This window comes from Aythya marila (assembly GCF_965140915.1).
Source record: "Aythya marila genome assembly, chromosome: 6".
NCBI lineage: Eukaryota > Metazoa > Chordata > Aves > Anseriformes > Anatidae > Aythya > Aythya marila.
The window spans coordinates 14,106,919-14,127,107 of record NC_139047.1 but is presented as its reverse complement, the minus strand read 5'-3'; the positions used below and the strand labels follow the sequence as shown (position 1 = coordinate 14,127,107).

The 20,189-nt window shown below is 45.5% G+C and overlaps 1 protein-coding gene across 1 annotated transcript; it reads right to left on the bottom strand.

Moving 5' to 3' along the window:
- Positions 1-617: 617 nt before the first annotated feature.
- Positions 618-11,495, bottom strand: LOC309879755 (uncharacterized protein). Its single transcript, XM_082763927.1, has 8 exons — positions 11,175-11,495; positions 10,030-10,205; positions 9,709-9,771; positions 8,871-8,965; positions 7,118-7,386; positions 4,544-6,499; positions 3,279-3,405; positions 618-1,350 (listed from the first exon to the last, which is right to left on the bottom strand). Exons 1-8 carry the CDS (start codon positions 11,314-11,316, stop codon positions 1,227-1,229), a joined length of 2,952 nt encoding a protein of 983 aa, XP_082620053.1. The 5' UTR covers positions 11,317-11,495; the 3' UTR covers positions 618-1,226.
- Between the last annotated feature and the right edge of the window lie 8,694 nt (positions 11,496-20,189).

Here is a 20,189-nt window from a genome sequence, read left to right as displayed (position 1 = left end):
TTATACTTCCGTTTTGTTTTTAATTCCCTGACAGTATAGCTTTCCTTCTGCACCAACACAAAACTTCCACCTTCTGGAGGACTCCATAGGGTACAGCAGGACCCAATCTATCTACATGAACTGAAGAGTGCTGCTGTAGTACTGAGGAGAGCAAGCAGTATTGCCTCTGCATTAGGAGGGAAAAAAAGGCAATGTGAGCTTTGCCTGCTCTGCCACGGAGAATGAGGGACTACTTTTCCTGCTTCTGTGGATACTCATTCCCTCTCTCTTTTATGACTAGTATGTTCCTTTTTTTTTCCCTATCACTCACTCAAACATCAATAGCCTTCAAAGTTAAACACCAGTAGATCCTATCACATCAAGAGCTGGAGGTCAGTGGACACTCAGTGTGCAATGGAACAGTACAGGATTTCATGAAACGTGATCATCTACTTTGCAGTGTACCAGCAAACTCAGAGCTCTTGGACCCTTGTGGCTCTCACTAACATTAACACCACCTTGCACCAACAGTCCCAGCAGTGAGCACCAGCAAAAAGTTGTCCATAAGCAAAGTAAGGCCTAACTTACCTTTAGGGCTGACACTGATGTAGTTAGATGTGTACATGTTTCATGCTTAAGACTGGTGGTGGAAGGCTGTTTTCAACTCCACATATATGCAAATCCTCAGAAAGCAAATACATGTACATCAGTTCTCTGACATGGCTCCCTTTGAGAGCAGCAGAGCTCTGACTTCTAGGGCTGTCCAATGCTTTAGCATTCAATCCTAAACATGATTCCCCAGCAACTTTCTGCCCGTACAGAAACCACCTTCCACCAGGAGGTAACACTGGGCAGTACATTAGCCTCCTTTTCTGCTTGCTGTCAAAGCCCAGGCTGCTGCACTCTTTTGAAACCCCAGGCAGCAGTCTTGTGGTATCTGCAGTGCCAGAAGATGAGCTCTCCCCTCCCAGGTGTATTCTTTCCTGGCTTGTGTTGAGCCAAGAGAGGACTGGCAGAGAGGGGGGAGAAACAGGGACAACCAGAGATAGATCAAATGTCACAAAGCTTTTTATACTGTCCACATAGATTTTATTTATATTTTTAAAAATATACACACAATACTAGATACATTCTAGCAAAGATACACAAGCCAGGAGCTTGATGGCTGCCAATTAACCACTATTTCACTTCTGGCTCCTTCTTCCCCCCTTGTTACCAGTTTGCTTGCCTTAGCACCAGTACACTATTCAGAAATTTTTTTCCTCTTTGATCTTCTTGGTCATTTCCTTGGCTTTGATCTTCTTTTTGCTTTTGTAGATAGGGGAGTGGAGGAACTCCGTGTCTGTAAATGGGTCACCCCGTCTCAGTTTGCTGCAGAACCAAAAGGGTTAGACTGAACCATCAAGAGGTTTCTCGAATACACGTATGATTTGAGTCTCTAAAGTTTCTGTTTTTACTGAGATGCTTCTATCATAAGATGACTGGGTAGTACGGTTTAGTTGTTGTCCCCTACTGGATCAGCTATACCCATACAGAGTACTTTCTGAACCATTATAACTAATTTCTCACATGAAATTCACACTGCAGTACTTTTCAGGGAAAAACACAGCATCACCTAGCCAGCACAGGCATTGTTTTAACAAAATCAATTTAACAGAAGACATCATTTTAGGAATTCAGTGCTTCTGAACAGTAGCTACTAGATAATGCAACAGTTTATTAGGGAAGAGATGCAGCTCCTTGCTCTGGTACTCATCCCTGCCAGAAGCAGCAAACATTACCCAACCTGCTCATGGGGTGCGGTGGTTACACACCAATGGCTAGCTAAGCTCCAACACACTGTTCTCTCACTCTCCTTCCTCAACAGAACAGAGGGAGGAAGTATGATGAAAAACTGTTCATAACTAGAAATCAGGAGAGGGAAATCACTCACCAATTACTATCACAGGCAGAACAGATTCAGCCTAAGGGAAAGTAATGTAATTTATTGCCTACTACTAACAGACTAGAGCAGTGAGAGCTAAAAGCAAACTAAAAAAGCCTTCCTCCCATCCATCCTCTTCCTGAGCAGTGCAGGTGAATGGGGGGCTGTGGTCAGTCCTGAATGGTTCGTCTCCATCGCTCCTTCACGGTCACTGTCTGCCCCACTCCAACGTGGGGTTCCTCCCACAGGACACAGCCCTTCTTGAACTGGTCCTCTGGGGGCTTCCCACAGGCTACAGTTCTTCAAGAGCTGCTCCAATATGGGTCTGTAGCATGGGGTGCAGTCCTGCTGGAACAAACTGCTCCAGCATGGGTCACCCACAGGTGGCAACTCTTGCTCCTCTGTGAGCTCGCCTCCACAGGCTGCACTTCTGGCCCAGAGTCTGCTGTGTGGGCTCTCTCTCCAAGGGCTGCAGTCTCCTTCAGGCCATATCCAACTGTTCCACCACGGGCTGCAGCATGGAGATCTGCTCTGGTGTGATACACCACAGGCTGCAGAGGGACAACCTGCTCTGCCAGGAGCCTCTCCACAGGGGAACTGCTGCTCCATGCCTGGAGCATCTCCTGCCCTCCTTCTTCACTGACCTTGGTGCCTGCAGGGCTGTTTTTCCTCTACGTTCTCACTCCTCGCTCCCAGCTGCTGTGCAGTATCTTTTTTCTGCTTTCTTAAATACACTCACAAGTGCAAGCAGCATTGCTTATTGGCTCAGCTCTGGCCAGCAGCAGGTCCCTTCTGAAGCCATCTGGAACTGGCTCTTATCTAACATGGGGCAGCTTCTGTACTGTTCTCACCGAGGACACCCTGTCAGCTCCCCTCCCCTACCAAAACCCTGCCACATACACTGAGTACATGGGGAGACATCCTCCTCAAGATCTTGCATTTCTTTCACTGAAATCTGATTAAAATTGAGGTATTACTTAATTGTTGTCTAGAACTTCAAATAGCACAGAACAGCAACAAGGAAAAGCAGGGCTTTCCCTTTATTCTCTTTATTTATCCTACATTTTAACCTCATGTTAATCCCTCACTAGCACTAGGCTACCACGTACAAAGTCTGCTAAGACAAGTTTTTGTTTGGTGAGGGAAATTGCTCTTTGGCAACATGTTACCAGAAGCCTGCACATGCATCTATACTAGTGCAGAATTTCTGTTTAACCACACTGTGGCAGAAGGACTCACAGAAACATGAAGGGTAAGAGGGACTAAAGACAAAGAAAGCGACAGAGGATCCAGCCTTGGAGATCAAGTGTATGAAAGGAGAGCAAGGGTTTGCAGCATAAGAAAAGTCACAGGAAGGAATAGTTTAAGTCCTAACCTTGCGATTTTTGGCTCCTTGTAGCAGGTTGGTTCTCGTCTCCGCCTGATTAAGCGCCCTGACACTTCTTCCGAGCTGGGGAGGGACAGAGTCCTGGCATTGGTAAGGTCCTGCAGTGGTTTGGACTCTATAAAGAGAGACATGCACACGAGTTGATCATAGTGTTTCCAAATCAAAGTAATTTCTTAGAAAAACAGCTGCCAGAGAATGTCTGCATTACCAGGTTCCTCTGAACACCACATAATCCTGAATCTAATCATGTCACCTCTAAACTCAGGAGGCCATTTTTATCCCAAAATTCCAGAGGTGCTTCTCAAAATTCAGCTCATGGATCAAACTAGGTTACTCACTGAAAAATACTGCAAATACTACAGTCACTAATACCGCAAATATAATTGTGCCCAGCTGTAGCAGCCTCTCCTTGCAGAAATGGTAGTTGACAGCTCTAACGGCCCCCAGAAGTTTACACGTTGTAGAAATCAAGTTTAAAGCACCTCAACAACCTAAGAGACTTCCAGCAAGGCTTCCTGCAAAGCAGGACCATGCCAATGTTTACTGCAGCTTTCAAAATAAAGTCAGCCAAGAAGACAGAACAAACTTCCCCCCTTCTCCACAACCGCACATAACTGTTCACAGAACATGCAATAACAAGCTCCCGGAAAGAGTCAAAGTAACTACTGCTACCAGACATGGGATATACCTCCAAATCCTTTGGGAAACAAAATGGAAAAAAAAAAAGAAATCCCCAATGGGGGAAGAAAAAAAAAAAAAAGCTTATGTAGCTCCTGAAGAAGTTTCATTGATGTTGCCACTTAAAAGTATAAAGTCTGAACCCTTGCAGCATTAACCATTTGGGATGAAGAGCTGTTATTTTTAATTGCACAGTAATTAATTGCTGCGCCTCAGTAATGCCAACTCCAGTGGCCAGGGTTAGCATCAGGTTATGCCTTTCAACTGTTGAGCAGGTCAGTTTTTTAAATTGACAGGCATGCCCTGTAGATAACAAGCGTGGGAAAAAGAGACTTACAGCATATGCTCTTAACTTCCCAGTACCTATGCATGAAAGACCACCAGAAGTTTCAACAGAAAAGCTGATAAACTACAAACAAATGCAGCCATGGAAGTGACTGACCAGCATAAGTAGAAGCATAAATTGCGTACTGAACATTGATCTTTAACTCCATAAACCATGAGAGTATAAGCACGATCTGCATCCTTTGATACTCGTCTACAAACACAGGTCCTTTCCCCAGCCCACCACCTACCACATTTCTCCAAAGATGAATTCTGAGAATGATCTTCAGAACTTGACCCATGCTGGTTTCTTTCCCCAGGTACTTCTCCATCCCTTTCTTTAAAAACCTGAGAGCACTCTGGCCAAAGAGAGGATTTCTCTGGGATTCTGTTGCCCTCAGTACTTAAGCTCTTGGAAACCAGTACATCTGTAAGGCCGGCTCTGAAATGTAAAGCTCCAGAGCAGATCACAGAAGAGGACTCAAGACTTTGTGAAGAGCCCGTAAGATTTTTTGTATGTGGTATCTCAGCGATCTGCTCCTCCAGGGAGACAACTGGCTCAGACAGCAGATCTGCCGTGCAGGAAAGTTTCCCCATCAGGACAGTTTGCTTTGATGCAAGTTCCACTGAACTTCCAGGGAGCACATTGGCACCATTGCTCTGTCTGGTGAGGAAATCCATCTTTGGAGGAGTAGGGGTGTTCCTGTTCCTCCGAGGCTTTGCTTTGGGATCAGCCCCTTTTTGCTGAGCATTTGTGCTGTCATCTTCAGCTTGCTCCTTTTCTTGAAGGTCCCCTGGTTCTTTTTTATTGTTCTGAGCAGCTATCATCTTCTGAAGTCTGGGAATTTTGCTAGCTTGGCTCCCAGAAATAGACGTAGAAGGTACAATTTCATTTCCTTCAGAATTTGTCTGGACACTAACCAAGTTTCCTGTAAGACCTGAAGGACAAACAACATAAGTCTTCCTGCTACATTTATCTAGTGAATTCTTCATGCACTCCTTAGCTACTTCTGGAACACCTATACAGGATCCAAAATTATCTTCATTTCTCTGATCGCTACAACCGCTTACCCTGACAGTCTTCCTCCTGCTTGTCTGGCTTCTTTTAGACTGTTTTTCAGCTTTGGCTTCAGGTATCTTCACATTGCTTACGAGAGTCTCCCCAGAGTCATTTATTTGCCTAATTACTATAGTTTTTCTGTTGGCTTTCTGTCTGATGCTCTTTGTGCTCACACTTGGTAAGTCCTGTAAAGCACGTGCATTTGAAGTCTCATTCCTCAGCAAAACTGAGTTTTGTAAAGTGGACTCATCTGAGGAAACTTTATGACTTGAGAAGGCATGAACTGGACTTTTTAATAAATCCTCCATGCTTTCAAACTCAAAGATAGCATCTTTCTTAACTTGTTGCGGTAAGTCAGCACTTCCAAGACTATTCAGTTGTGCTGGATTCACCACGTATGTTCTTCTGGGAACTCGGACTTCATCAGGACAATGGGAATGTTGCTCCACACTACAGCCTCTGTTCTTCCTCTCCAAAGACCCCACACAAGCCTTCTGCCTCATATCTGAGGCTTCTGACTCACTAGAACATGTTGCAACTTCTGACTGAAAAAGCTTCTTTGCATTTAGGGTACTCCCTTCATCTTGAGGTATATCAGGGCTATTTTCCACATTGTTTTTAACTTTTTTTTTTTTCTTTCCTGTGCTTGCCTTTTTAACAGTTTTTTTCTCACTAGTTTTACAGTTACCCTTACTTTTAACCTTTACAGGAATAAGCTTCAAGACTTTGCTATGGCTGGGATCCATTTCAACACCACACCCAGTTTCTTCAGCCTGTGGCTGATCACAGCAAGTCTCTTTACCCAAAGATTTTTTACTGGGACTAACAGTGGCTTGAGAAGATGAAACCGGGTAGCTGGGAGATTTCAGCTGTGCCTGTGTGTTGCTCTTGCTGGAGCTGCTGCTGTCCTTAGTCAAACTGCACGGGGTTGCCTCAGTAGAGCTGACATGTGGGAAGGTATCCTCACTAGAAGACAGAGTGCTTGTTGCAAACAGGGTGGAACGCTTTTTTCTCTGAGTAACATGCCCTTTTGAGAGACGATGACAAAATTGCTTCACCATCTCATCATCCTCATATGGAAGTGGCTGACTTTCCCAAGCAAGTGCTGGCGAATCATTGAGATTTTGTTGAGTGGTGCACAAGGACTCTGTTGGAAAGACAAAATTAATTCCTAAGACTGAGGAACATAGCAGGCAGAAGTCAGCTTTCTCAGTACCACTAGACACATGTCCTGCATACTACCAGGAAGCCCGAAGATAGAAAAGGCAGGGTTTTGTTCCACAGGGACTCCCCAAATTCACCATAGTAACAGAATTGCTCAGCTGACTTTGCTCAGAACACAAAGGCAACCTGAAGCAAAACCCCTTAAACAGCCCTAATATTTAGGGGTGCTCAGGATGTATATGAAAGTTATTCATATGGCAAAGCCACATGGAACAGGAGCTGTGCACCCAGTTATGTTCTGGGGAATAGCACCTTCAAGCACTTCCGAAAAATCTTATGTAAGCTCAGTCCCTATTATTTGGGAAAACTAATGAGTAGTCCTGAGATACTGCAAATGTCAGTCATTCCCACTGAGACATCCCATTCTGGGATACCCAGAGCTCTGGTAGTATCAGTGTCACTGGAGCACATAGATCCTAACTGTAATTAGAAGCTACCAGGGCAATAGTTAGGAGCGAAGGGGAGCTATGGTACTACACTCATACACAACATCTACACACATACCAAATCACACCACAACAACCACAGAAGATGCACATACCTCCAGAGAGAGAAGAGCCAAGGAAAACCTCTTGTGCTTCCATTGCTTCACTCTGCTTATTCCTATTTTCTTCCTGGTGGGACTGAGGCTTCTTAGCAAGCTTTGATGGCAAAGCATCTTTGGAGACAACAGGCACAATTTCCTGAGGCTTATCAGAAGCAGATCTCCGAAGACTGACCAAGGACTTCCGTACAGCTGTGGAGCTGCCACCTTGCTGTCCCTCATCACGTGGCTTTGAAACAGGCACCCTCAGTGACATCAGCTCACCACTGGTGAGAAAAAACAGCAGTAGAGCATGTTTCATACCTGCAACAGGCCTCAGAAGCCAAAAGAACAGGGAGGCAATGGAGTGACCATCCCTGGGGGTGTTTAAGGAAAGACTGGATGTGGTGCTTAGGAACATGGTTTAGTGGGGTGACAGTGGTGGTAGGACCAGATGATATTGGAGGTCTTTTCCAGCCTTAATGATCTATGATCTACTGTCTGTGAAGCTACACAGAACATGGGCTGGGGAAGAAAACTTTTTTCTCTGTGGCTGGTGAAAACTATCTGAAAGTCATGTGTTGCAGTGGGTTTATGTGGCAAGGTTTTAGTAGCAGGGGGCTGCAAGGGTGGCCTTTCTGAGAATCCAGAAGCTGCCCCATGTTGAATAAGGGCCAGTTTCAGACAGCTCCAAACAGACCCACCACTGTCCGGAGCCAAGCCACTAAGCAATGTTGTTTGGACCTCTGTGAGAACATATTTAAGAAAGGGAAAAAAACTGCTGCACATCAGCAGCTGGCAGAGAGGAGTGAGAACCAGCCCTGCAGATCCCAAGTCAGTGCAGCAGGAGGTGCTCCAGGCACACAGCAGCAGTTCCCCTGCAGCCTGTGGAGAGGCCCCTGGTGGAGCAGGCTGTCCCCCTGCAGCCCGTTGGTCCCACATGGCGCAGATCTCCATGATGCAGCCTGTGGAAGAGCCCCCGGTGTAGCAGGTGGAGGTGGCCTGAAGGAGGCTGTGGCCCATGGAGAGCCCCCGCAGGAGCAGGGGGCTGGGGAGAGCTGCCACCCACCTGTGGGGGACCCGTGCTGGAGCAGTTTGCTCCTGGGGGATGGATGGACCCCGTGGTACAGAGCTGTGTGGGAGCGGTTCTTGAAGAGCTGCTGCCTGTGGGAAGCCCCTGCAGGATGCGTTCAGGCAGGACAGCATCCTGTGGGAAGGACTGTGAAGGAGCAGCAGAGGCGAAGTGCTATGGACTGACCACAGACCCCATTCCCCTGTGCCGCCTGGGGCAGAGGAGGTGAAAGATGGTGGATAGAGGAAAGAGTTCTTGGTTTGTTTTCTTTGTTTCTCCCTTCTCTAGCTTTTTAGTAATAGGCAATAAATTTTATCAGTCTCCCTATGCTGAGTCTGTTTTGCCCATGACAATACATTGTCAAGTGATCTCCCCATCCTTATCTCAACCCTTGAGCCCTTTTCATCATTATTTTCTCCCCCTTTCCCTTTGACGAGGGGGAGTGAGAGCATTGTGGTAGAGCTCAACTGCCCAGTTGTTTAAAACCACCACATGTGTTTTCAAACACAGGAGGGAGAAGGGTAAATTCATACAAAGACTTGGCACTAAGGCAAGTAAGACAAGAAATGGCAGCAGAAAGACACAGGGTAAAGGAAAATACCAAACTGGTTTTCTAAAGAAGGCATCTTATGGGAAAGAGACAACTGGGCACACACACAAAACACAAGGAATTCCAGAATCTGACATTTTAAGGCCCACCTCACAAAATGACCATCTGCACTAATGTCAAACCAACTATCTTCAGTTATGCTGCTCTTCCGGCCATGGGACAGGGACGAAGGACTTGTATGGAACTGTAGAACAGAGAAATAGAAGGTTGGTTTAGAGCTCTTGCAATCACCTGTGCAGCCCCTTGCACAGAGACAGCAGCAACTCAGTTTCACCCAGAAAACTGTCAAATATACCAATTACCCTCTTCAGTTTAAAACTGCACAACCAGAAATCCCATCCTCCCGCTCCAATGTTTCAAAAAAACGGAGTCTTTTGCAGAAGGCTGCTTGTCCAGCTTCCAGGAGGATATTTGCAGGCACAGGCCTTGGCTCATACAGCTATTTGCTGGTTTACAGAAGTCATTTACTACAAGTTATGCTCAATGAATTGCAGCAGAGTCAGATTCTGCCTCCACAGGTTTAAGAATATACTTTAGGTAGTTCAGATAATCTGAGACTAGGAAGAAGGTTTCCCCAAATACCCCAAATGACATACCGTATGTGAAATGTCTTGTTCCCTATTCCAAGTCACCATGGCAACAGACAGGACCAGCATGCAAAAAAACACAACCTGGCCTAAGCAGAAGTCGCCTGGTCAATACAGCCAATGACCCAGAGGAAGACAGCTTATAACCGTAGCCTCTGCTGTGGAAGTTACCCAAGATCCAACCCTAAAAATCATTAGCACCAACCTTAAAATGAGAATGCAGCCAGCAAGCAAGCCAAGAAAAACAGAAGAAACATCAAACACTTGAAGGGACACAACGCAAGAGAAACACAGCCTCATTTCTAGTACAACCAATGCATTCGTATCTCCTATGGTTTACCTCAGACAGACGAGCCATCTTAACTGCAGCCACAAGGTTTTCAAGTTCTTTCATGGTGTTACTCTATATTGAGGTAATAAAGAGAGAAGCAGTAAGTGCATTAAATCTAAATATATGTCCCAACAACGACAAAGGTAGCCAGAAAAAAAAAGTTCAGCCCTTCTAAGAACACAGCTTAGAAGAAACAATAAATACTAATATGGGCACTTGTTTCAGATGCAGAAGATACAGTCAGTGACAGCTCACACACCTCTCCCAAGACTGAGGTACTAGTGCTGCCCACCACCCCTCTCAATGAGGGCCCCTCTGTCAGTGCCATACCAGTAAGAAGAGCTTGTGCCGCAGCATGGCATTCTGGAAGTGGCAGTGCTCCACCTCCTTCTGCAAGCTGATCTTCTCCTGGATAAGCCTCTGTGCATTGGCTTTCTCCGCATTAAGGGCCAGTGCCAGTGCTTTATTGTTGTGCTTTAGGGAAACTTTAATAGTGGAGGAGTTATCTGTAAGCAATAGATAAGTACACAAAGAATCAACATTCAGGTCACATCCATGCCTTCCCCTTCCCAGATGAGCTTCGCCTCAGGCTCAGATCTCTACAACTCAGTAGTCCTCCACACAGTCAGTGGTATAGTTCCTTCCCATACAGAGGTAACTACCGAATTCTCCAGACAGCAGCAGAGAAACTTTCCATAATAACCTTCCACACTTCAGACACTGACACCTTCTGCAGTCCCAGAGGGTCATGCTCAGTCAGCAAGCTACTACCTCAGTTCTTAATAAATGATGGTATGGTTCAGGAGCTGAGTACAGACAGACATCCTTCTGGTTGAGGAAGTCAGCTATAGCTCTGTCCTCATCTCCATCCAAAAAGGAGAAAAACCTGCCTTCCTCTACAGCATCATTTGAGCAGATTTAAAACCTTATTTCCCAATTTCAAAATAAATAAATAGAAGTAACAATAACATCTAACTTTTTCAAGGTAATCCATATAACCCTATGCATTACTTCATCAGTATCCTCCCCCCCCCAAAAAAAAAAAAAAAAAAAAAAAAAAAAAAAAAACAGAAATTACAGTTGAGCTAGCTTCTGCAATAGATTACATAAATATCAAAATACTTTTTACACTCACTTCTGGTGTTTGGACCCCCAGCATGGATCCTGAGGACTCAGCTACACAAGCAGAGTTACCTAATGCCATCGGAAACGCTACTACAGCGGCCTGCAACAGCCCCAGCTGCTGTTTGAAAGCAGCACGATCCCTCCACAGCTTGTTACACTTGTCACATTCACCTCAGGCACCTTCAGGCACCTCAGTGAACTCTGCACTGCCGGGTACTGAATTCCCCAGGCAGCCGGAGGCCGAGAAGCCGTTGTTAGCTCTCAGCTCCCGGTAAGAGGCTGCCTCCCCAGGCCAGAGGTGCAGGTTCGACCTGCCCCTCCACGCGTGCTGCAAGGCGAGCTGTACTCACTCAGGATTTTCGTTTTGATTTTCGACGCGAGCGATGCGTTCAGCTTCGCGGTTCTCAAGACGCCGTTTCTCTTCTCCCGCATCCGCTCCCTCACGCCGCTCAGGCTGAAGGAGAGCGCCTCGGACACCTCCTGCGATGCCATGGCTGGAGGGAGCCACACGCAGCAGGCTCAGCACCCGCAGCGAGCGCTCCCCAGCGAAGCCCTCCGCTCCTCCAGGCGAGAGCCGCCTCCCCGGCCCCTCCTGACCCGCAGGGAGGTCGCGACCACAGGCACGGCAGCCGCGAGAGCCCCCCGAGCCCTCCGCCTGGGGAGCTGTGAAGGATGGCCCCGAGCACCAGCGGCCCCGCCGCCCGCAGATTTTTGAACGCAAACAGGGCGGCGGCAGCCCGCCCCTCGCCCCGCCCCGCCAAATGGCGGCCGCCTCCCTCCGCCCACCGGCACCGTGACGGGGCGTCAACGGCTGCGGTGCCCGGCCTCGGTCCGCGTTCTGGCGGCGAGCGGGGCTGCGGCGTGCAGAGAGAGCCCGCGGTGCCCGTGCTGCGGGGCTAGGCTCCGGCAGGCCGCGCCGCCATGTTAGGGGCAGCCCGGGGACCCGCCTGCCACCTCAGCGCCGCCGATAGCTGCGGGCAGCGTGCCTCAGGCGCTGCTCCTGCGGGCAGCCGGCCACAAGCACACAGAGCTGAAACGCTCCAAAAAACGCTTCAGAGAAGCCGGAAAATCTGTCTAAAGCACAAACCCCAAAGTTAGGGCTTGGGCAGCTGCAGAACTCGGCACCAGGGCCCTAGCTTGCAACTTTCTCCTGAAGAAAAATTAAAAATAATAATAATTAAAAAAAGACATTATATAGCCCTTTAAAAGGTTGATAGCCCACACCTGACAGTGTTTAAGAGACATTTGGCCACTGCCCTCATTTATATGCTTTAACTTTCGGTTTGCCCTGGAGAGGTCAGGCAGTTGGACTCAATGATCTTCAAAGGTCCCTTCCAACTGTTACCATAAACATCAGTCAGAGAAGCTCTCTGAGACTCAGTTTGGAGTTGCAGAAAGCAGGCATTCTTTAACTGTGGTGCTGGACGTGCAGGGGATCAGATCCTCCACATAGCGTGTGTACAGAGGTGTCCAAACTATGGAGGTTATATACAATCAAATATTCATCAGATTTTTGTGAAATAGTTAACATATTCACACTATTTCCCATAGCTCATTAAACTATGTAAATGCCTCTGACACCTGCATTTGTATCCACCAGTGGTCTTTTGGGGGTCTCTGGTGTCATCGGTAGTCTTCCTCACTGTGTTCACTGGTTGAACCCAGTTCCTGTGCATGCTCAGGCTCTGTTCTTTCTTATCACACTGTTTCAGCTTCGGCACGCGTATTGAGCTTAGTCGGTTACACATCCAAGGACATACACATAGCATGACTTCCTCACCTAATCTTCTGACACATCCTCCAGGATCATCTTGCCCTCACTTTGACATACAAGTCTGTATTTTCTTGCAGATGAAGTTGGTTAAGTAACACAAAGTTTCCAGACTTCCTTCTAGCTAACTAAACATAGTGAAGTTTGACCTATCTGCAAATAAAGCACGTCAAATCTGATTCTTGTTCTATCAAGGAAGAGACCATTTGTCCTTTCAGCTCAGTATCAAAACCGAACTGTTCTATAAGAAATTTTTCTTTCACAGTAATTTACATTTTAGTCCAAATTTGTGCATAACTTTCCAAGCACCTTTAAGTTTATCTTCAAGAAGTTGGCATTGCATATGAAGATGTTAAACATTTTAAGGGAATGTCATAAAGCAAAGCATCCAAAATAGTCTGAAGAACAGCAGCTTACAGAGGTGCAGAGGTGATTTGCTATACAAATAAGACTGGTAAAAATGCTTTCTGCCTGCTGCCATGTCTGGCTGGAAGTGCCAAATGGGAATGGCAGCTCTTTGCAGGAGTCCTAAATCCTACCCCTACTACTATTTTATGTGGTATTTGTTAATGTATTAGCTGATGCTAATATATTACCCTGTGCAAGACATGCCCCGCATCCTTTGGAAGGACAACGGCAGAACAGAGTAGGTTATGTTGGGATTTCCTGGCTGTTAGAGTTCTTCCTAACTCTGTAAGCAAAAACATAACATTGATGAAAGAGCAACTAGCAGGATCCATGCCATATACCATTGGTACTGTTTTAGTTTTTCACTGTTCCATAACCCTGCCTCTACTGATAGCTTCTTTTACAAGCAGTTAGATCCATCAGAAAAAGCAGTGAATGGTCTCAGCCTCTTTTGTCAGCAAGTCATCTATGTTTCCAACTAGCCACTCAACAGTGAAACTCAATTCCTAAAAGCATAAAAGGATCATTTAACTTGAGGCTGATAGCTCAACCTCAGGGTGCAGTTTTAACCTCTTTTCTGTGGGTGGTTTTTAGTTTTTTCCATTTTAATTTCTCTCAGCTCAGCGGTATTGTTTCTAAGAAACAAGAGAAAACTACAGTCCTGCATGAAGCCATAGCTCAATTTCCCTTGCACATGCACTCAGTGACAGAGGCAAGAAAGGAACAGCCACATCAAGAGGGAAATGCATCTCTTATTTATCTGAAGTCAGAGAAGCTCCAAACCCAGATCCTGAAGCCTATTACAAGAGCTGATACAGGCAGTGCCTAATTTCTTGTGTGCATGTGAAAGAGAATATGGGAATAATATTCAGTAACAGTGAGCTTATGAGGCACATCATTAGTTTGTGTATTATGGAACAGAAGTAAAGCGTGCACTTTGAGTTTACAATTAATTGGTGGGTCAAGTGTGCACTGCTCTTTTTGCTACGTCCTGTCAGGCCAGCTGTTCACTCATCTCTTCCAATCTATCCTATTCCCAGTCCATTCAGTGATATACAGCTAACTACCTACCTTTGTACCCCATAGATCTGATAATACACAGTAAGGAAGGCAAGCCGTGTGCTAAACAACTCAGAATTGGCAGCAGGTTAATACATTGCATTATGCAAAAGAACATACATCACTGTGATGGGGATGCAAGCAACCTGCTAGCTGACACTCAAGATAGATGGCCCTATTGTCTTCTCTTCCTTGATTAGGTTTTCTCCCAGTTTCTATTGCAATCCTGCCTGGAAATTGATTTTGGCCAGATTTTTGAAGTTAGTCTCCAAGTGTCCCATACTCTTTATCTCTAATTCAAGTTTTTTCATTGATAAAAGCACTTGGCAGGATGCACTTTTTCTCTCTCCTAGATCTCATTGGGCCACTTATGTTACAGTGACAGCCAGAGTATCTCCAGACATGGAAAGAAAATGCCTAAAGAACGAGATTGAAGAACTCTTGTAAGTTGTAACTGCCCACAACTTCCTGCACTGCATTTCAGATAGACTTGTTTTCATTGCAAAGAATTGTAAGACTTAGCTGGACAATAGCTGTAAATCCTTTGTCTTCTTTTGCTGAAAAGCACCAACAGATGTCATCTGAGATGTATGACAAGAGGAGATGGCTTTAATTTGTGCCAGGGGAGACTTATGTTGGATATTAGGAAAAAAAGCTTCACCAAAAAGGTTGTAAAGTATCAGAACAGGCTGCCCAGGGAAGTAGTTGAGTCGCCATCCCTACAGGTCTTCAAAAAACGTTTCCTCTACTTCATGTGAGTCCCATACCCATCCTCCCTAGGACTCCTTGCATGGATCAGTAGTACTCAGTCTGAAATAATGTTGCTGAATCAGGCCCTCTAAAAGGGAGATAATCAAGCATCAGTGAAGCATCTTTCAGTCTTCTGCCTGTACAGTGAACTTCTTAGAGCCCCCAGACTTCTCTAATAGTTGATTTATATTTTTATTTCTTCATATATTTTGGAGCTTTTTGGTAATACAAAAACATGGTTGGAGGGAAGCTAAGATTAGCAGTAGCGATGCATCAAAATTAACAGCTTTTCAAAGCAGTAGGGGTCTGTGAGGAATCCTGCAGAAGGTCCCTAGTACTGACTTACAGCAAATTTAGTCCCAGTTTTGCACTAGAGCTCTGGTGTCATCCTACATTTCTCAAGCACTGGATTACTTAGAACCAGTTGTAATTCAAAGATGTTTTCTTGCTTTAAGGGGAGATTATGTTGGCATCAAACTATGAGAAAATGGATTTGATCCAAGTGGACAAAGGCAGCCCACTTCTCTAGGTAAGATGGTAATAACCAGACTTCCTATTTCCTATCCTATTCCCTTTAACTGCAGGGCTACTGATAACTCTGAAGGATGTAGGAAAAGGTTATTAACTGTATTACTCTGACAATGATCAGTAAAAGCTAATTACAGAGATGAGCTTCTAAAGAGATTGAGCTTCTGTGGCTTTGGCATAATACTTCATAGAAGAGCAGTCCTACCAGTGTACTCTAATTAATGCTAATTAGAAGTGGGAAAGGAAGACAGGTCCAAGGAGATATAGCTTGCTTTACAAGTACCATGTCTGTGTTCAGAACAAGTCTCTCTAGATATAAATCTTGTCATACTTTTACAATCTCTAGTCAATCACCCCTTAAAAATAGCGTACTATAAACTTTTATGAATAACTCAAGTCAAAAATATTCTGTATGGCCCAGCGGTTAACAAAAGAGAATTTCTGCTGGAACATGTAGGATTCCTTTTCAGGAACAGTTCATTAAGCAACAACTAAACTGCTGTGGAATTGTAATCAGACCGTAATAGACGTTGCACATGAAATTTGGGAGTTTCTGGTACACAAGGTCTTGCTTGGCTTTAATATTAATGATGGACTGCCACCTGGCGTCCAGAAAGGGCTACAGCTACACTCTAGCTCCCGATTGAATGCAGCAGAACAGCCGAGGCCATAACCTTTGTTGAATTTTCTCATGGCAAGGACTGGAAGTGCCACCAGAAGCCACTTGGGGGCATTTCACAGCCTATTTATTGAGATGAGGAATTTTCCGCCCAGCTCCTGGGTGAAGCTGATGGATCAGCTCTCCCTCCTTTTTCTGTGAGCATTACACTAGATATTTTTGCTGTCGTGGTCACCATGGGCCAGAACCTTTCTCTGTAGTCATTTCTATTTTTAGAGGTCACCCTTGTAAGTGCACACCACACACTGCAGAGGAGTGACATTTTCTTGTAAGTTTTCCAGCTACTCATGCTGTTTCCCATGGTAGTTTTTCCCTCCCCTCTTTGATTTATATTCTGGTATTATGCAAACAGAGACAAAGAACAGAAGTAGTTTCTGCTCATGTGGCGTTACTGTGCACTTGCCTAAATCCCACCCGTTGTGGACCCGGGGATACTTCCTTGATGGTCATGAGGTAGCAAAGTTACAAAGTTTTCTCAAGATGAACATAATCCCTTGTTATCAGGATCTCCGGTTCCTATTTCAGCCAAAAATTAAGTGAAATGGTAAGTATGGGCTTAAACTCATTCCTATGCTGAGAACTGAAATTTTTGCTGAATTTGGAGACTAAGGGTAGTTCATTTTCCAAAGCCCTAATTAGTTTAGGTGGTTAAATCTACTGTTTTCATTAACAGCAACTCTTGGAAGACAACTTACGCATCCTTAAGAGTTCAAAAGCCAAGGAACTGGAATACAGCCATCTCAGAATTCTGTTTGTTCATCTCAGATCATCTTCCCCCACATTTCCCATCAAAACGAAGTACTGGAGATTCCTATTATCCCCCATCACTTCTGGAGCCTTGACTTAGGTCTCCTCAAAAAATCCAGCACCAGCTTTACTTAGATGCATAGATACTTATGGAGTTTAAGTCACATCCAAGTGGGATTTAGGATCCAGAAGATTTCTGATTCATGCACAGGGACATCCTAGCCTGAGGAAGACATGATGATAGCTCTAAAAACTGCCTGCTGCTTCTCGGAGTTTCTCATCCCACTGTCCAGACATTTCAGCAGCTCAGCTGTTCATGTGGCAGCTGCCACCAGGATATTACAGTAGACCACAATCCCTGTGCTATTCCAGTACAGACAGGGCTATAAACTGCAGCAGTTCATCTACTGTGTGGACAACTGAGACGCTTGTGCAGCAGGGCTGGGCACTTCAAGAAGCTGGGTGGGCCAAGCGGTCAGACCAGATGCTACCAGCAGAGCTGTCCTCTTCTGTCCATCAGGGCTCTGAAGCAGTTGTCTCACTTTCAGCTGACCACAAGCAGAGTGCACCCGTGTGGCTTGGCACAGAGTTTCTGCAGAATACTCATCTGTGAATTGTCCTTCCAGGTCCACTGGATTCAACCTTTCAAGCCCTCCCTGCATCCATTTGCCATGCTGACTGCCCCCAAAGCTGCAGAGTACACCTGGAGGCACACTGAGTACATTTCACCCCAACTCCCAGGAGGCCAGGGCAGGGCAACATGGGGCAGCTGCACCTGGCCCAGCAGTGCCACCAAGTCAGGGCCTGCTGAGCTCCAGCAGCTGCACATGGAAATGAAAGAATAAATCTTGGTCTGTGCCTGTTCTTTTGGGTGTGGGGAAAGTACAGGCATTTTTCCCCTTGTAACTTAGAAATAACATCTGGCTCGGGCTCCTGAAGTTTGTGACAATTGCAAGAGGAATATTTTCCTCAACTTCAGGTAAACAATAAGATTGTAGGACAGGTCTTCATATCTCACAATCACATTTGTTCTTAAGCTTGGACATCAGGACATTTGCATAGGTCAGTTATGCTACTGGCCAGTGAAAGAGCTACTTCTCATCTCCACTGCTTCTCCTGATGTGACAGAAGTGAGAGAAACTCCAGGGCCATTAGGGTATTTGAAGTGGAACTCTTCACCTCCAACCACGTATCACAACTGATCCCACAGAATAAGTCTGTAAACCACCCTGGGGGCACTCTATAAGCCCAAGATGACGCAAGGCTCTTTCTCCCAAGGGATTAAGTACCAGATAACAGCAGCAAATCAAAGAACTAACCCTCATGCAGTACAGAGGGCTAAAAAGGACAGCAAGCAACCAAACCCACTGACCAGAAGAAAACAACAGGTTGACAAAGTACATGATGAGAAACGAACAAGTCAGCACAGCAGTTTTGCAACAGCAGGGCTGGATTTATGGAGCTGAATAAGGGGGCTCCCCCCAGCCCCAACTTCAATGTGCACCACATGTCACACAGCAGGAGGGAAGCTGATCTGCCACACAGCCCCCATCTCTCCTAATGGATTCAGCCCCACATGCTGTGCTTTCATTTATTAACATTTGCATCCTGCAGCGAGCTACAGAAGCAGAACAAGGAGTCTCTCCAGAGAAGCCTGGACCAGACTTGAAAGCAAAGAAAGCAAATATGCAACAAAGACCCAGACTTCATGTACCTCACTCAGCTCTAAGTGAACAAGTGAACTAATTAATGTCTTTAATTTGGCTTTGGTAATGCACTTGTGTTTTTAAGATCTTACTCACCATTCCTTCCTTCCCACTCCTCATGTACCCAAGACTCACATTTCCTTCTCTTCCCATAGCTCCCTTTCTCCTGCTTCTCTGTGTTGGAAGCTTACATTTTCCCAGTACATTCCTACTGCTTCTCAACCCACCATGCTATTTTTACAGAGCCAAAGAGAGGATGCAGCACTTCAGAGGCAGGAATTACACATTTTCCCCTTCCTACAGGGCTATGCAACTCCCACTCATGATCCAGAGCAGGACAGGAATAAGCATCCCTGCATGTGACATAGGGGTTGTACCTATTAGGGTGATCCCATTTTCTCCAGTTATCCCCTTTGACCATCCTTTCTTACTTTCTTAAGTGACTCAGATACAAAAAAAGCTCCCTTCTGCAGTGCCATTGCAGCACTGAAGCCCATCTTCCATTCTCTTTGTAGGTCTCTAATGGTTTAGCTTAGTTACATCCATGCTGTGCAGCCCATAACACTCCTTGAACACTCCCCTTTTCCTAGATGGACTGTCACAACTATCATCCTTGTACTACCTCTACCTTGGGATAAGATTTGGGTGCCCATCATTTCCTCTCCATATCCCTCCCTTCCTCTGACTGGAAGCCTGGGCACATGGCTTTCAGGGCTCTGTAGGGCAGTAGAAGTATTGAAGTGTTAAACACACCACTGCTGAGAGGTGCATTTAACACTCACTGTGGGATAGAGAGACTCCATAAGAGCTTTTTATATATAAGAATGACAGAATTAAAGACTCCCTGCTACTTCTAGCCAGGTGATAGCCATCCAAAGTAGGGTCACATGCTGTACAACTGCATTAACCCATAGCTTAGAGATGGTCCTATATCCTAATGCAGAAATACTAAAAAATAAATCAATAAACACTTGGAAAGCAAAACCATTTTTATTCTTATGCCTGTTGGTCCTCAGACACTGAGTCTATTTACAGAGATGCCAGGAGACAGCACTGCACAAGAAAACCTGGCAATAGTTACACTGAATCAGATATTCCAAGGGTCTTTTAGAAGCTCTCAGACTCAAAGCTTGATCAACTCATCAGGTGCAGTTCTTTTTTAAAAGAAAAAAGAATGTATAAGTTTCCTTTTGAGATCAATCTAAAGTAGTTGCTGTAAACACTACTCATCTCAATTCTGAACTGCCCATGAAGACTTCAGTATACATGGTACATTCAAAAACTACAAATTGACTAGTAAGTTTCCATGCTGACATTGATGGGGCGTCTCAGCCATAGCACGCCTCTCTCCATTTCCCCTTCAAGCCATCTGAATCAAAATTCAAGGCCTATGAGACTCATACCAGGGGGCTAAAATAGACTTCAGATCATCAACAATAGTCCTCCCTAAAACAGGAAGCCAGCAAGTATTGACCCATGAATTTTTACAGCATTGGCTGTTTTGGCCTGGCGGATTCACCACCCTGCAGGAAGCAGGACTGCAGAACTCACGGTCCAGTCCCATCTAGCAGCTTCTGCCTCTTCATGGCCCACATTCACTGCCAGGACAGGCCTGCCCTGTCACACTCAGCACAGGCACTCAGGGCATCCATCAGCTTCTAAACAGACTCCTGTTTTGCCTGCAAACAAGGTCAGTAGAGCAGTAGGCAGCAGCTAG

Excerpts from the sequence above, each read along its gene's own strand:
- LOC309879755 (XM_082763927.1), bottom strand. The coding sequence starts at position 11,316 with ATGGCATCGCAGGAGGTGTCCGAGGCGCTCTCCTTCAGCCTGAGCGGC. Across the intron at positions 6,500-7,117 it reads TGGCTCTTCTCTCTCTGGAG|AGTCCTTGTGCACCACTCAA; the intron begins GTATGTGCATCT and ends TCTTTCCAACAG. Across the intron at positions 3,406-4,543 it reads TTCATCTTTGGAGAAATGTG|AGTCCAAACCACTGCAGGAC; the intron begins GTAGGTGGTGGG and ends CTCTCTTTATAG.